Source organism: Python bivittatus, unplaced genomic scaffold (assembly GCF_059951505.1).
Source record: "Python bivittatus isolate LINGU-HERP-01145 unplaced genomic scaffold, Pbiv_v1 ctg000700_np1212, whole genome shotgun sequence".
Taxonomy (NCBI): Eukaryota; Metazoa; Chordata; class Lepidosauria; order Squamata; family Pythonidae; genus Python; species Python bivittatus.
The window spans coordinates 72,752,958-72,768,895 of NW_028277098.1; the positions used below are offsets into that span (position 1 = coordinate 72,752,958).

At 38.2% G+C, this 15,938-nt stretch overlaps 1 protein-coding gene across 5 annotated transcripts in view; it reads left to right on the forward strand.

Moving 5' to 3' along the window:
* Nucleotides 1-15,938, forward strand: part of KDM5B (lysine demethylase 5B) — a 75,425-nt gene that overhangs the window by 50,392 nt on the left and 9,095 nt on the right. For all 5 annotated transcript variants that reach the window (XM_088154299.1, XM_088154298.1, XM_088154297.1 and 2 more), the window contains 8 exons: nucleotides 1,724-1,905; nucleotides 2,953-3,077; nucleotides 5,024-5,174; nucleotides 8,944-9,058; nucleotides 9,696-10,051; nucleotides 13,917-14,055; nucleotides 14,564-14,743; nucleotides 15,661-15,819. In XM_088154299.1, the coding sequence (XP_088010425.1) occupies nucleotides 1,724-1,905; nucleotides 2,953-3,077; nucleotides 5,024-5,174; nucleotides 8,944-9,058; nucleotides 9,696-10,051; nucleotides 13,917-14,055; nucleotides 14,564-14,743; nucleotides 15,661-15,819 (1,407 nt within the window). The remainder of the gene's footprint in view (nucleotides 1-1,723; nucleotides 1,906-2,952; nucleotides 3,078-5,023; nucleotides 5,175-8,943; nucleotides 9,059-9,695; nucleotides 10,052-13,916; nucleotides 14,056-14,563; nucleotides 14,744-15,660; nucleotides 15,820-15,938) is intronic.

The following is a 15,938-nucleotide window of genomic DNA, read 5'->3' on the forward strand; positions in this document are numbered from 1 at the left end:
CCTTCTTCCATCTCTCAAAATCATCCTCCTCCTCCTCTTCCTCCTCCTCCCACCACCACCACCACCACCACCAATAATATAAGTCACTCTCCAACCACATAAAAAAGATCCTAGAAATTTCAAGCAGTAAGCAAGTAGAGGGCTCATCTGGCCCTCTCCATTTCTGAGCTGAAACACTTGTACACACACCATCACCTTAGAATTTCTTACAGATTGTTTAATGTTTCTTTAGAGCAGGCAGAGACATTGGTGGCAGCTTTCAAAGAGGAAGCAACAACCTGTTCTTCTGCGTGGTGCCTTGTCCTTTGTTCAATTAACAGTACCATATAGAGATATGCAGTACGTCACATGCATAGAACAACCAGTTTGGGATGGTCTGTGCCTGGACCAAAACACACTTATTTCTCTGGGTATCACCTGAAACCTGAATATTTGGACTGGGCGTGGACCCAAAATACATGTGTTCCAGGCAGAAGTGTTTAGGGGTAGGGAGAATGGGAAAAGGCAAAGACAGTCATTGGTAGTGGCAGCTAACAGGTTGTAGAAAAAAGAAGGCACTGAGAAGATTGGGGAAGGAAAGGCCAGATAGGTGGATATGCTTTGAATTCAAGCTGCTACCACTGAATTCAAGCACAATATGTCCAACTGGCCCATTCTCCCTCCTCCTCCCAGATCTCACTGCCTTCCTCTTCTCACCCACCTTAGGAATAACAACAACAACAACAAAACAATAACAACAACATTGTTGTTGTTGTTGTTATTATTATTATTATTATTAAACTTGTATACTACCCAACTCTCAGTGTTTTTGGGTGGCTCACAACAATAAAACATAAAAGATTTAAGATTTTTTTTAAAAAACCATATGCCATTGTCACTGAATTCAAACTCAGCATATCCAAATGGACCACCTATGTGAAGGAGGGGGGAAGAGAGGAATGAGATGCATCAGCCACGCCCAGATCACTCTGTAATATTTCTCTAGAAATTGTTACGGCCAAAACATGGAATCCAGGTATTGTTTTCAGTGAAATGGCAAACCATCCAGAATCCTTAAGCTGAACTTCTGAATTACATGAGTGTGTTTTGAGTTTAAAAACAACAACAAAAAAATCCGTTGTGTGCATATCCTTAGCACCACATTTTAGAGAGACAGATAGCAGAAGCACTTTCACAGAAGAGATCATGAGAGCATTTGAAAACAAGGGCTGTGTGAATGATTGAAATATTTAAGCTTAAGAGTAGTTTGTGAGAAGCCATAAAAGAGTTCTGGTATCTGAAACAGCATCATGCAAGAGTGAATTATTCTTTGTCACCTAATACAAGGGTTCTCGACCTTTTTTTGCTAATGGCCCCCTTCTGAGTCTCATTTACTTCTGTGACCTCCCTTATAGTCATTGTTGGTTGGAAAAAAGATAACTGTGACCCCCTAGAAATATGGCATGGTCCATATTGAGAACCACTGGCTTAGAAGGCAAGACTAGAACCATCAATGGGTAAAAACTTAAGGGAAGCAGATTTTGGCTAACTATTAAGAAAACCTTATTGGACAGCAGAACAAAACACTTAAATAATGTGTTTGGTATATGTCAGAGATGGTAAAGAGTATCTTGTAGTGAAAGTCCTACAGTGAACAAGATGTGGGCTTGATTAAGAATGTCCAAACTCTGGTTGTATCATTCCTTATTGACATAATGACTATTCTGTGAATTGTCTGTTACAGGGCGTTACTGATTCAGAAAGAATGAATTTAGAAACGTTGCCTGATGATGAACGACAGTGCATAAAGTGTAAAACTACTTGCTATATGTCTGCAGTCTACTGTAGTTGTAACCCTGATTTATTAGTATGCTTATATCATGTAGAAGACCTCTGCACATGTCCCATATATCAATATAAAATGGGGTAAGTGTATTGCTTCATTCTGACAAATAAAAATGTTGTTCTTAAAATTTTATGCACTTAGATAAATCCCCTATGCATCTTAGATAAATCTCACATGCATCTTTGGTTAGGAGTCTTAACTTATCTTTTAAAAAGGAAAGGGAAGATGTATTTCAAGTACACTATTGTAAGGATACCTTACTGTTTGACTCTGATAAGAAATTAACTGGTTTTGTCTTGGCTTATACAGAAATCTATAGGTGATGATTAACTAGCTGCTTTTAGTAGAAAAGTGGGATAAAAATTAAATAAGTGAATTGCAGGGTTTACAGTATTGTGATATTTTTCTTCAGAATCTTATTTCTGTGTTCTGTCTCTTTTTATTCTGTTGCATGCAGTCATCTCTCTCTTTGCAGTGCAAGTTACTGAAAATTAGATATAATAGTGGCAGAACCACCAATTCATTGTTGTAGTTTATTAGAGGAAAATTTTAAAAGCAGAATGGGTGGAAAGAACAGCCAGATCCTTCCTTTACCATTCTCCCAGGGATTGTTTCTCCACAGCTTTGTCTGGCAGTAAAGACAACTGTGATCTTCTAGCTTGAATTAAATTTTCTAGGGGAAAGTACAGGCAAGTACTGGATAGGATTCACTCTGTCCTCAGCACAGTGTATATCGCAGCAGTCATGTCTTGGTATAGCTTTGGCCACCAGAAGACTTGTTACTTTACCTGAAATTGAAATTCAGATAAAAATTGTCGGTGTGGTCAAAAGCAGGGATGTGGAATTTTGTCACATGATTTCCCAATCAGAAAGTTTTATAAATTAAAATATGTAAATGTGACATAATATTAGAAATTTAGTCACCTTGAATGACCCTATGGGCTTGTAATAGCTGAGGCAACCAAACTTGCCATTATAGAAGTAACCTTAGTAGCAGCAACACAATCATTACTGTATAGCAGTTTATTTCCTTCTGATGTATGCATTGTAGCAGAATATTCTATTAAAGGCAGAATATTTTATTTAGAATTTGTAAATAAGTTGTTTAAATTCTGTACTACTTCCAGGTATCGATATACAGTGGATGAGCTGTATCCAATGATGAATGCACTTAAGTTGCGTGCAGAATCTTACAATGAATGGGCTTCTAATGTCAATGAAGCTTTAGAGGCAAAAGTTAATAATAAAAAAAGTATGTATCCTTTATATTTTTTGCACTGTAATTAAAAATTATCAGACTGCCACTCCAGTCATATTCATGTTTATTCCTAAGTTTTGTTGAACTTCTGGGACTTGGTCAAGAAAATTTATAGTACTGTGCAAAAGTTTTAGGCAGGTGTGAAAAAATGCTGTAAAGTAAGAATGCTTTCAAAAATATATATTGTAATTGTTTATGTTTATCAATTTACAAAATGCAAACTGAGTGAACAGAAGAAAAACCCAAATCAAATCAATATTTGGTGTGATCACCCTTTGCCTTCAAAACAGCATCAATTCTTCTAGGTATACTTGCACACAGTTTTTGAAAGAACTCGGCAGGTAGGGTGTTCCAAACATCTTGGAGAACTAAGTGCAGATCTCCTGTGGATGTAGGCTGCCTCAAATCCTTCTGTCTCTTCATGTAATCCCAGACAGACTCGATGATGTTGAGATCAGGGCTCTGTGGGGGCAAAACCATCACTTCGAAGACTCCTTGTTCTTCTTTATGCTGAAGATAGTTCTGAATGACAGTGGCGGTATGTTTGGGGTCATTGGCCCCAAATTTATTCTGCAGCAGGACAATCACACACCTCCCTGATGGTATGGCATGATGGATAAGTATCTGCCTGTATTTCTCAGCATTGAGGACACCATTGATCCTGACCACATCTCCAACTCCATTTGCAGAAATGCAGCCCCAAACCTGCAAGGAACCTCCACCATGCTTCACTGTTGCCTGCAGACACTCATTCTTGTACCTCTCTCCAGCACTTCGGTGAACAAACTGCCTCCTGCTACAGCCCAATATTTCACATTTTGACTCATCAGTCCAGAGCACCTGCTGCCATTTTTCTGCACCCCAGTTCCTATGTTTTCATGCATAGTTGAGCCGTTTAGCCTCCTTTCCACGTCGGATGTATAGCTTTTTGGCCGCAATTCTTCCATGAAGACCACTTCTGGCCAGACTTCTCTGGACAGTAGATGGGTATACCTGTGTCCCACTCATTTCCACCAGTTCTGTGCTGATGGCACTGCTGGACATCTTCCAATGTTGAAGGGAAGTAAGCATGATGTGTCTTCCATCTGCTGCATTAAGTTTCCTTGGCCAACCACTGCATCTACGGTCCTCGAGGTTGCCCGTTTCTTTGTGCTTCTTCAAAAGAGCTTGAACAGCACATCTTGAAACCCCAGTCTGCTTTGAAATTTTTGCCTGGGAGAGACCTTGCTGATGCAGTCTAACTCCCTTGTGTCTTGTTGCTGTGCTCAGTCTTGCCATGGTGTATGACCTGTGTCATGAAACTGTCTTCCACAACCTCACCTTAGTAGCAGAGTTTGGCTGTTCCTCACCCAGTTTTAAGTCTCCTACACAGCTGCTTCTGTTTCAGTTAATGCCTGTGTTTCAACCTACATATGAAATTGATGATCATTAGCACCTGCTTGGTATAATGGGTTAATCATACACCTGACTTTTATCCTACAAGATCCCTGACTTTGTGCAAGTGTACAAAGTGTGCAAGTGTAAGAATTGATGCTGGTTTGAAGCCAAAGGGTAGTCAAACCAAATATTGATACAATACACGTGTATGGAGGAATTATTCTTCAACTAGTAGCATATAAGACCAGTAAATAAAGAGAATAAAAATCAACCAGACAGAGCTAAGTGCTCATTGAAAAATCTTCCTGAACATAAAAAGAGAAGGCCCTTCTGAGAAATAACATATTCCATAAAACAGGGCCTACCAGAGAGAAAGCTTGCTGCCTCAGCAGGAATCTTGCAAGAAGAGACTCTCAGCAGGCCTTCTCAAAATGTTCAAACTGGATAAGTAGAATTGACTGTGGTAAGATGCTGCCTGATATAGCCCTGTGCTATATGAATGTACAATAATATAATAATAAAAATTGACTTTTTTTAAATCAAAAATTGTTATCCTCCTAAAGGTCTCATGAATTTCAAAGCTTTAATTGAAGAATCAGAAATAAGAAAGTTTCCAGACAATGATTTATTGCGACATCTCCGATTAGTTACTCAAGATGCAGAGAAATGTGCCTCAGTTGCACAGCAACTTCTTAATGGCAAGAGGCAAACAAGGTACGCTTATCATGTGTTTTGTGGATAGTTTTACATTCTGTGGAGTTTGTTTAGAAACATTACATGTCTCTCAGTTACTGCCAATACTAAAACTTGCCTGGGTCCGTACCCATTGTGCAGTGTACTTTGAATATTTATTTATTTATTTATTTATTTATTTATTTAATTTGTCCCCGCCAATCTCCCCACAATGGGGGACTCTGGGCGGTTTACAACACACTAAAAAACATAAATACCATTAAAAATTATAAAACCAAACATTAGAAAAATAAACAACTAAAAAATCCAAGAGGCCGCTGGGGGCACAGCATACCACTAAGGGGCCAGCCAACCCCACTTCTGATATCCTCCCTCCCTGCCCCAGGCCACTCTAGGCCTTTCGGAGGGACTTGAAGACCTGGCTCTGCTTGAGGCCTGCCCTGCCAGGTCTTCACGTCCCTCCGAAAGGCCTGGAGTGAGGGGGCCTGTCTCACCTCCGGGGGCAAGATGTTCCAAAGGGGGGGCCACAGCAGAGAAGGCCCACCTTCTGGACCCCGCTAATTGAAGTTCTTTTACCGCGGGGATCCGAAGCATGCCCTCTCTGTGAGATCGGGTGGGACGGGTAGAGATCGTGGGGACGAGGCAGTCCTTCAGGTAGCCTGGCCCCATGCCATGTAGGGCTTTAAAGGTGATAACCAACACCTTGAATTGGACTTGGAAGCAAACTGGTACCCAATGCAGCTCACGGAGCAGAGGTGTTATATGGGTCCTTCGGGCCCCAAAAACTGCTCGCACGGCCGCATTCTGGACCAGCTGAAGCTTCCGGATATTCTTCAAGGGTAGCCCCATGTAGAGCGCATTGCAGTAGTCTATCTGGGAGATAAGGAGGGCACGAGTGACTGTCCGCAAGGCAATAAGTAACATTATACAATGCACAACGAAGCAAGAAATAGTAAACCAAAGAAATTAAGATATAGTATAAGAAAAAGGAAAGGAAATATAGTTTAATGCCAACAGAATTCATTATACCTTTCCATATCATTCTATCCTTCCAAACCATCCTTGTTTCCACCAAATGCATACATGGCTTCATATGTTACCTTTTGTTTTTTAAATTTCTCACCTTCTTCTTTTTGAGGATTTCATTCATCCCCAGCCTTTTCTGTTTCCCCTTCCTCTCTACCCATTCATTCTTCCTTCATGCATTGCCACCTTGTTAGCGTCTAACAAGATGGATAAAATTTCTTGAATAGGCAAAAAAATTGTCCACATAAGTAATCTTGATGCTAATCATCAGTACTGGGTCCATTCCACACGCATAACAGCCATTGGGCTTGACAGTGTTCTCTTCTGGTATGAAGCTGGAGAAGTATGCTCCTGTTTTTTAGCTAGACGCTGATCAAATAGTTTAAGTTCAGTCTGGCTCTAAGGAAGAAAGATTACTGATCTCGAACAAACCAAGAGTTGTTGCTGCTTATTGTCTACTTTGCTCTTGCTAACTCAGGGTAACTCCATGATCATGCCTTCATCTTATTTTCCATGCTAGGTAATATCAAATTAGCACTATCATGTGTATGATCTATACTGAATATCTCATGACTCCAGAAGAAATCTTGGAAAATTTTCATCTATAGACCGGAGCGTGTCCAGAATACTATGAGCTACTTCCTTTATGGAAGGTTTACTACTGGAAAACTGTCAATCCAACCTGAAATAACTGGATTGGTGTGGTTCTAGAGTTTAGAAAATGTTCCTTCTCCAGAATGGAATATTTTCCAATACCTAATTGGTATTATTAAGTAAACAGGAATAACAAAATAAAATAATCATAAGATCACCTCTGTTGCTTGCCTTTAGCCATAATATGACTAATGAGACCTACAAATAAGAAATATTGATCTTTTTTTTTTTTAATCATTCAATCATATATTGTACTAATTTCAGTAGTGGCCATCCCACTAGTGTTGCTCTATCTGTCTGTGATTTTAGAGAACTAGCATTAATGCATCAACTGTGAAAGTTCTCAGTGATGCCCTTTTCTTCATCCTTAGCAAGTTTTAATAAGTCCTCCAAGAACCACGAGATCATTCTTTTATCATAGATGGCATACTGTCTTTTAATTATCTTTGGAAATTCAAAATTTAACATCAAACTTGAAAGTATTATCTTCAATTTCATTCATTTCATTTTCTCACTCTAATATTGAGGATTAAACACTCATATGCTGAACAAGTGTTGTGCATGACAAAATCAGTAATACTTGAAATATGGTTTACCCAGGATTGGTATTTGAGCCCATGGATACAAATGCATCAGTGCTGACTGCCAACTACATGTTATTCTGTGGTCTGAATTACCTCCTTGCAGCCTAGATAGATAAGAATCTAGAAACTCTGATTATCAGTATTTATTATAAGGAAGGTTAAAGTTACAACAAGAATTCTACTGACTGTCCTACTTTAAGAAGTGAATCTGGGATGGTGGGAGAACACTTAGGGCAAGATATGTGAGAAGAAACTCAAATCTCCCCAATTACAATTGGATGAAAACTACTAGTGAAATCTAAGAGGATTGAAACATTTTACCAAATGCCTGAGGACTGTACTTTTTTTTCCAGGGCCAACCCAGTGTGTATGTGTGTCGTGCGCGCGCATGCCATGCACACTGTAGTTAAAATATATTGCAGCAGAATGCATAGCTACATTTTTTTTATTTTCTCCCAAGATGTTAATAAAAATATGAAGAAGGGAGGGTTATTCAGTGAAGTCACTGCAGACTTTACATTACTGCCTGTTGGAGTTTAATGAGTGGCTTACATTTAGGAAACAATTTTTAAATGGGTCTTGTTGTCCTGTTCTGAGTCAGATTACCAGTTGGAAGCAGCAAAAGAATAATTATTTCATGTTGTACAATACCTTTGAATAAAGTGCTTTGCAACATATAGGAATGTGTACAAAGATCTTTCTTCAAATCATTAAACCAGTCATATCCTTTCTGGGCTCATGTGGCTGCTTCATAAACTGCTCCATAGGATGAGTGCACATACAAACACGGCTACTTTGCTAGAAGCTGGGAAAATATCCTGCAAGCCTGGAAAAAGCTGTCTTAATTATTTGAAGAGGGATGCTCCTGCATATGAAAAACATATTAAGGCACTGGATTACTTCTCACATATCTCCCGCTAAGTCTTTTCCCACCATCCCAGATTCACATCTTAAAGTAGGACAGTTTATACAATTTGAACAGCCCATCTCACATTTAATTTGGGACTGCTGCTGTACATTATAGTTGGGTGGCTTATATTGCAATCTTGGGCTTAGGATCTCAGACTAGTGGACACTAGGGTCTAGCTGAACTGGTGCAGAGAGCTTGGTAGAAGTACCCAAGTGTTATCCTCAAAGTAGGCCATGATATTTTAGGTGCTGTATGCAGAGTTTTCAGGAGGCACATATTGTGCCCTCCTATTCTAATCGATGATGAGATGGCAGCAGAATTGGACTGCCAGCACAGAGAGCATGGTCCATAGAAATCTGTTCACCTGATTGTGATTCTAATGCAATGTCTGGTTTGAGAATAATAGTATTTACATACTAACAAGCATTATTTTAATAAATAAGTTGAATAAAGATGAAATAAGTTGAAAATTACTAATTGAAGTATAATTCAGGCTATCCTAAACATTTTAGTGAAGGATAGGGAAGAAATCTCTCAATCTATATATTATCTCAGATTATAGAATTAAGTATTTAATCTACCTTTGGTCATATAAAACTTTTCTGTGTAATTGCAGATACCGGTCTGGAGGAGGAAAATCTCAAAATCAGCTGACCGTAAATGAACTCCGCTTATTTGTTAGACAACTGTATGCTTTACCATGTGTCCTTACCCAAACAACATTACTGAAGGTAACATGGAATTACTGTAAATGGAGAGAAGTAGAATTTTCCCCCAAATAATAAATATGAAGATACCTTCTTATATTTTCAAAGATCCAAGAATTTGAATAAGTGAATATCATTGTAGATCTGGTTGGTATTAACCTGTTCATAAACTGTATGAACTAACAGGGATTCCATGACCTCTATTTGCTGATTTAGGAGGATTTAGGAGAACTCCCAAGTGACAGATATTGCATCAGGTACAGTGAGATCCTATCCACAGACAAGACGAAACCTATGATGAAGCCAGATTGTTGATACAATCTCTTTAAAAAAATGTTTTAGCATTTTTTTAACATTCTATTTTAGCTTTATTTGTCCCATCTGATCCCTCTAGGCACAGGCTAGGGTCCTCCACTGCAAATCTAATGAAGAATGGTTAAATCCTAAACCTTAAATAATGTAATTAATTTAGAGAGAAACATACCTTGCATTCTAAAGTTTTGTTACTTAATTACAGAAGTAATCTACACTATTTCCTACCAAATGTGAAATGCAATTACAATAATTGAAAGAAACTGCTAAAATTCTGGTTTGGGAATTTTATTATTTATTTATTTATTTATTTATTTATTTATTTATTTATTGCTATTCCATATTTTAGGATCTTCTTAATCGTGTAGAAGACTTTCAGAAATACAGTGAAAAACTCCTCTCTGAAGAAATTCCCAGTGCTTCAGAACTACAAGAACTCTTAGATGTCAGTTTTGACTTTGATGTTGACCTTCCCCAGCTTGGTGAATTAAGAATACGCTTAGAACAAGCACGCTGGTTGGAAGATGTGCAAAATGTTTGCTTGGACCATACTTCTCTCACTCTTGATGATATGAGAAGGCTCATAGACTCTGGTGTTGGACTAGCACCTCACCCTGCAGTCGAGAAGGCAATGGCCAGGCTGCAAGAACTTTTAACAGTGTCTGAACACTGGGATGACAAGGCTAGAACCCTGATAAAAGCCAGGTAGAAACTGAATCTTGCTGTTTCAGAACTCTTAAAGTTCTTACTGCTTTTCAGTTATTAACTTATTATTTTTCTTCAACTTGTACCAAAAATGAAGAAAAAGATGTTCTATGCCAGTGTTAAAAACAGCAACAATGAAATTGTATTTTTAGTACAAGAAAGTTATGTTTCTTTAATAACGAACAATTCATATCTCATCACACTTTTCATTTCATTGCTAATTATTTTAAATATTACCTTATGAAAATTATTTAATAATGTTTAAAATAAAGGACAGGTAGTCCTCGACCTACGACTATTCGTTCAGTGACTATTTGAAGTTACAATGGCGCTGAACGAATGGCGGTTACAACCATTCCTCAGAGTTCCAGCTGTCCCAGCATCCCTGCAATCACATGATCATGTGATCGCCATTTTGCAACCTTCCCTGACGGCTTCCCTAGAAAATCAATGGGGAAGCCAGCAGGGAAGGTTGCGAATAACTTGCGACCTTCCCTGCCAGCCACTCATGCAGACCCACTCACCCTACCTGACCCATACTGCACCCTTGCACACCCTCCCTGATCCATGCTGCACCCCTTGTGCATCTTCCCCACACCCCCACACATTTGCAACTTCCTGCTGGCTTCTCCCTAATATTGGTTGTGGGAAGTTGGCAGGAAGTTGCTTCGCCTAACGACTGTGGGATTCAGTTAGCAATGGCAACCGGGGCTGTAGGGATTGCCATCACTAAGCGATGCGGTCACACTTTCCAACTACATCGTTTAGCGATAGAAGTTCTGGTCCCAATTGCCGTCTTAAGTCGAGGATTACCTATAGTCTAAGCATGAGCATTCATCGGGGGTTAGAGAAGAAGAATGACAAGTGTATCATTAAGTCATACAAACCTGAGACTCAGATACTTGCATCAGACGTTATGACACAAGCATACCACTGTCATTTGTGCAATGATGTCATGATGAATATGCCATCAGTGTGGCTTGTTGTGGATGCTTACGATTCCAAGTGTAAATGTATCGTAAGTATACTGTAGATAAGACCCTATCCCCATGTAGTTTACATATTAAAGTGAATAGGGCAACAAACAAGGAGAGATGTAGGCAGTGAAGATAACCAGAAGGCTGAAGCAACTCTCCTGAAGGAAGGTGAAAATGTGGGGATTTTGAAAAAAGAAACATCATAAAAATTTATTAGGATTTTGAGGTATGAATATAGCACCTTCCCATAACTCTTTTACAACAGCGTCACTTTTCTTCAGGATTACAGAGCACTGCAGAGGGCAACTGATTTGTTCCTTGAATTATTTCTGAAATGTTGCAAAGCCTTGTAATTTATAAAACTATGTATGGAATTTAAAAAGTAGTTCCTGAAAATCAAGATAATCCAACTATGTTTAGTAGAACAAAGATAATAGAACAGATAAAAGAAATTCACAGAGGATAGACTTATAGTCAGAATGCTTCTTCGAGTATCAGAGGCAGCAGGCCTCAGATTACCAGTCATTCTAGAATAATAGTAAAAGAATGCTACTGCATTCATGTCTTGCTTGTGGACTTCCAGTAGGAATTTTGTTAGACATAGTGCAACAGAATGCTGAATTAGGTAAGTCTTTATACTGATGCATCTATGTATTCTTACAGTATGATGAAGTGGGATGAACATATGCAAATATCTTTCAGTGGTAACATGCTTAACAGTAGAGTCCTTGGTGCACTCTGAGCTTGGTTGTCTGCTTGCAGACATTTCATTACCCAACTAGGTGATATCATCAATGCTAGTGAGTGTGGGGTTTATTTCCTGTTTATATATAGTAGCTTGCCCTGCCAGTGTTAGTGAAGGTGTGGTTTTCTCCTTAGTAGTTCCTCGATAGGGTATTATTTATTGAAAAACAACCCACACTAACCAAGTGTTTCATTATCAAAGTAACAACCCAACCTCCCACAAGAGGAGCTGCATAAGAACATTATTCAGACGAATACAAATGCATTGCAGCAACCCAGAACAGCAGAAAAAGGAAATAGACCACCTATACAACATCTTCCAACAAAATGGATACCTACACAACTTTATCAAAAAATATCTGACCACTCAACCCACTACAGCACAACCAACACAAGCTATGAAAAGGATAATACTACCATACATCAAAAACATCTCAGAAACAACCAACAGATTATTACAACCGTAAGGCATCACCATAGCACACAGACCAACTGAAGCCCTTCAAAACATTTTGAGTAAACCAAAAGACCCAGTAGACCCAAGAAGAGAAAACATCTACAACATACAATGTAAGGTCTGTAACAGCCACTATGTAGGACAGACAGGCAGAAGACTGGCACAGCACATCTGTGAACACCAACTAGCAGTCAGAAGACATGATGAAAACTCCTTAATCTAAACAGACTCAACCATAGTTTCAGCTGGGAAACACAACATCCTAGACCAAGCTAAATCCAAAAAATGCTAGGGAATTCTTGGAAGCTTGGCATTCAGACAAATCAGCCATCACAGACACATAGAGATAAACCACAAATATACACCAAGAGAGACAATAAAAAAGATAAGAAGGAAACAAAAAGAGCACATCCTTTCCAGCAACCTACACCCAGAGAAGCAGGGATTAACACCAGACAAACAATCAAGCAAAAAACAATACCCTAATAAGGAACTACCAAGGAGACAAACAATCAAGCAGAAAATAATACCCTAATCAAAGAGCTACCAAGGAGGAAACCACACCCCCACTAACACTGGCAGAACAAGCTACTGTATGTAAATGGGGAACAAGCCCCACACTCGCTAGCACTAATGATGTTACCTAGTCGGATAATGAAACATCTGCAAACAAACAACCAAGCTCATACAACACCAAGGACTCCAGAGTTCAACCCTAAGCTACATATATTCTGTTCTTTTGGAACATGTTTAACATTTAACATGGTTAAACTTGGATAGTTTCATAGTTACTGATCTGGCATGAACTTAACTGAAGAATATAATTCATAGCTGTATATTTCTGCCTATGATATCCTATATGCATTCTAGGTAGCACTCATACTATGTCTGCTTTGGTGGCTAAACCAGTATCTTTTTCCTTGAAACAGTTGCATTTAGTACTGAGAAAAAAACCCTCTCTGTAAGCTAGAATCAGTCAGCCGAATACTTTAAGGTGTTGTGGATTGCAGTCTCATATTCTCTTACTGCTGGCCATGCTGATGAGAGTTGAAGACAGAACCATCAGATATATCAGGTTGCCTGTCCTCTTCCATAGGCCAATTATTTCCAGTATTGAGTTGCTAACAAGCATGTCCAGTAATCAGTGATTGCAGCTGCAGTCCAACAACATCAAAGGATTTGAATTTGGGAACTAAAGCAAGTCATATACAAAGTTTTATGGTATCATAACAAGTTCATGCTATCATATGCCATAGTGAGGAATGCAGGAAAGTTTTAACTCTTGTTTTAACCTTTAAATGTGTAATTCAAACTTTAATGTATGGTGTCACGGTGAAAATTTTCTAGAAACCTTAGAATTTGGGAGACAGGAGTCTTCAACAAAGTCTTGGGCTTAGTTGTCTCTGCTAGAATAAACTTGTGTTTCATTCACATATCTTCTGTACAAAAACAACAAACCTAAAGATGGAAAACTGGTGTATCAAGAAGATGACTAGTTAGGACTCTTTATTTGTATATAGAATTAATCACTTTTCTGAACCTTAGCAAGAATCTGTCCTTTTATTATACTGAGGCATTTTTTTTCAGACATTGTTGCTTCTTTATAGGAGAGATTGTTTGGCTGGTATCAGTTTTTAAGTGATGACAGTATGGCACCACATTTTGGCTGTGTTTTCTTTATTTTAAGACCACGACAGTCATTAAGTAGTCTTGAAGCAGCAGTGAAGGAAATAGATGATATCCCTGCTTATCTTCCAAATGGAATAGCTCTGAAAGATGCTGTAAAGAAAGCCAAAGACTGGCTACAAGAAGTGGAGAGCCTCCAGGTAGGAAGAAAAATTTAATAATTGCAGGTGATGTTTATACTTTAATTTCACTATAATTTTATTTCTGAGATCTGTGTGATATTTGATTGGAAGCAGTTACAATAATAACTTATGTAACTGCTGTTTCCTTGAAAAGAGTAATTACTCCTCTAAAAACAGCATAGAGTAGAAGAATCCAGCTATTCTTGTATCTTACCTTACCTTACCTTACCTTACCTTATATCATACAAGAATAACTGGATTGCTGCAGAGGCATTATATAATATAATGCCTCTGCAGCAATCTAGATACACATTTTTATTTACAAAAAATCATTTATATTTGGCTGATTTTATAGCTATAGCAAATTATAAAAGCAGTAATGTAGTTACTTATTACTTACAGTAATAAGTAATAAAAACAAATTATATTTTAAAACAAATGACTACTGTTGTCTGACACAAAATGTCTGATTCATCTTGTATATCTTCAACTTCACTATATATTTTTAACATTTCTACATTATTAGGCTGGTGGACGTGTTCCTGTGTTAGATACACTTGTAGAACTTGTCACAAGAAGTCGCTCTATTCCGGTTCATCTGGAATATCTGCCAAGGCTAGAGTCTTTAGTGGCTGAAGTTCAAGTTTGGAAAGAGTGTGCAAGCAATACTTTCTTGACTGAGGGCTCTTCTTATTCTCTTTTGGAGGTAATTTATGTACATATTTACTTTGAGTGGAGCATCTATGTATGCCAATCATGGAAATTAAGCAAGTGATAATTAAGCATTAAGGTTGTGCCAAATGCTTGTCTGGGATCATTTATAAGATGAACATTGTTTCTGAGGTCTCGGGCTTGTCCTGGCCAATAATGGAAGTAGAAGCTTTGCAGGTAGTAATTCAAGTACAGAGTTCTTTGGACTTATTTTTCTTCTTTTTTTAACATGAAATAGAAAAGCCATTAAAGAAGAAAGCCAGCAACTGCTAAATGCAAAATTCAAGCCTTATTTATAGTAGAAGCAAGATTCAGTTTTTGTGGTATTTTCATCTGCCCATGCAGTGCAGGGAGCTTAGAGTCTCACCCTTCAGGGCAGGGTGATTACCACTAGTGCAATGTTATTTTAACAGAACATTGGGTGTTAAGCTGTTTGCTTTTGCCCTCACATGAGGAATCTTTTATGCTGATTTTTTTATGTTGGCAGATCATGTAGGTGAACCTAAAGAAAGCACTTCAGTTGATGACTAGAAAGGATTATGCTGTGGAATATTTCTCTTTCAATTGGCAGGGCTCATACAGATGTATATGAGGAAGAAGAATTGTGCTACAAAGCAATCCAGTCTATTCAGTTACTGGTTTGTAGCCAAGAACTCACTCTCCCTGGCTCAGTTCTATTAATTATTTTGTAAAGTTTTGGAAATGCCTGCCTACCTTTAAACTGCACATTGGCATTTTAATCTGGGTATGTTCAAATTTTCATGGAGGCTTTTAGAAACAGATAATACATGTGATCTCTGTAACAGGTTATATATAATCAGTCCTCCAGATCTGGCTTGGCAGAGTTGATAGGGAACATGACATTGCTCTGTGATATACAAGAAAAATTATAGTAATTTTAATTTTTACCAGGTGTTATGTCCAAGATGTGACATTGGAACATCAGGATTTAAAAGAAAAACAAAGAAAACAAAAGAATCAGTTCCAAATGGGAAAAAAAAGAGCACCAAACTTGAGAGCTTATGTGATTTAGAAAGAGCATTATCTGAGAGTAAGGAAACTGCGGCTGCGGTATGTATATATTCTGAAATGAACTTAAATTGTGTGCTTAGAATAGCTTCTTTTATGAAGCTTCTCCTTTTCCCATTCTTTCAGATGTACAATAGTACTTTTTTGTTTAGAATACTAGT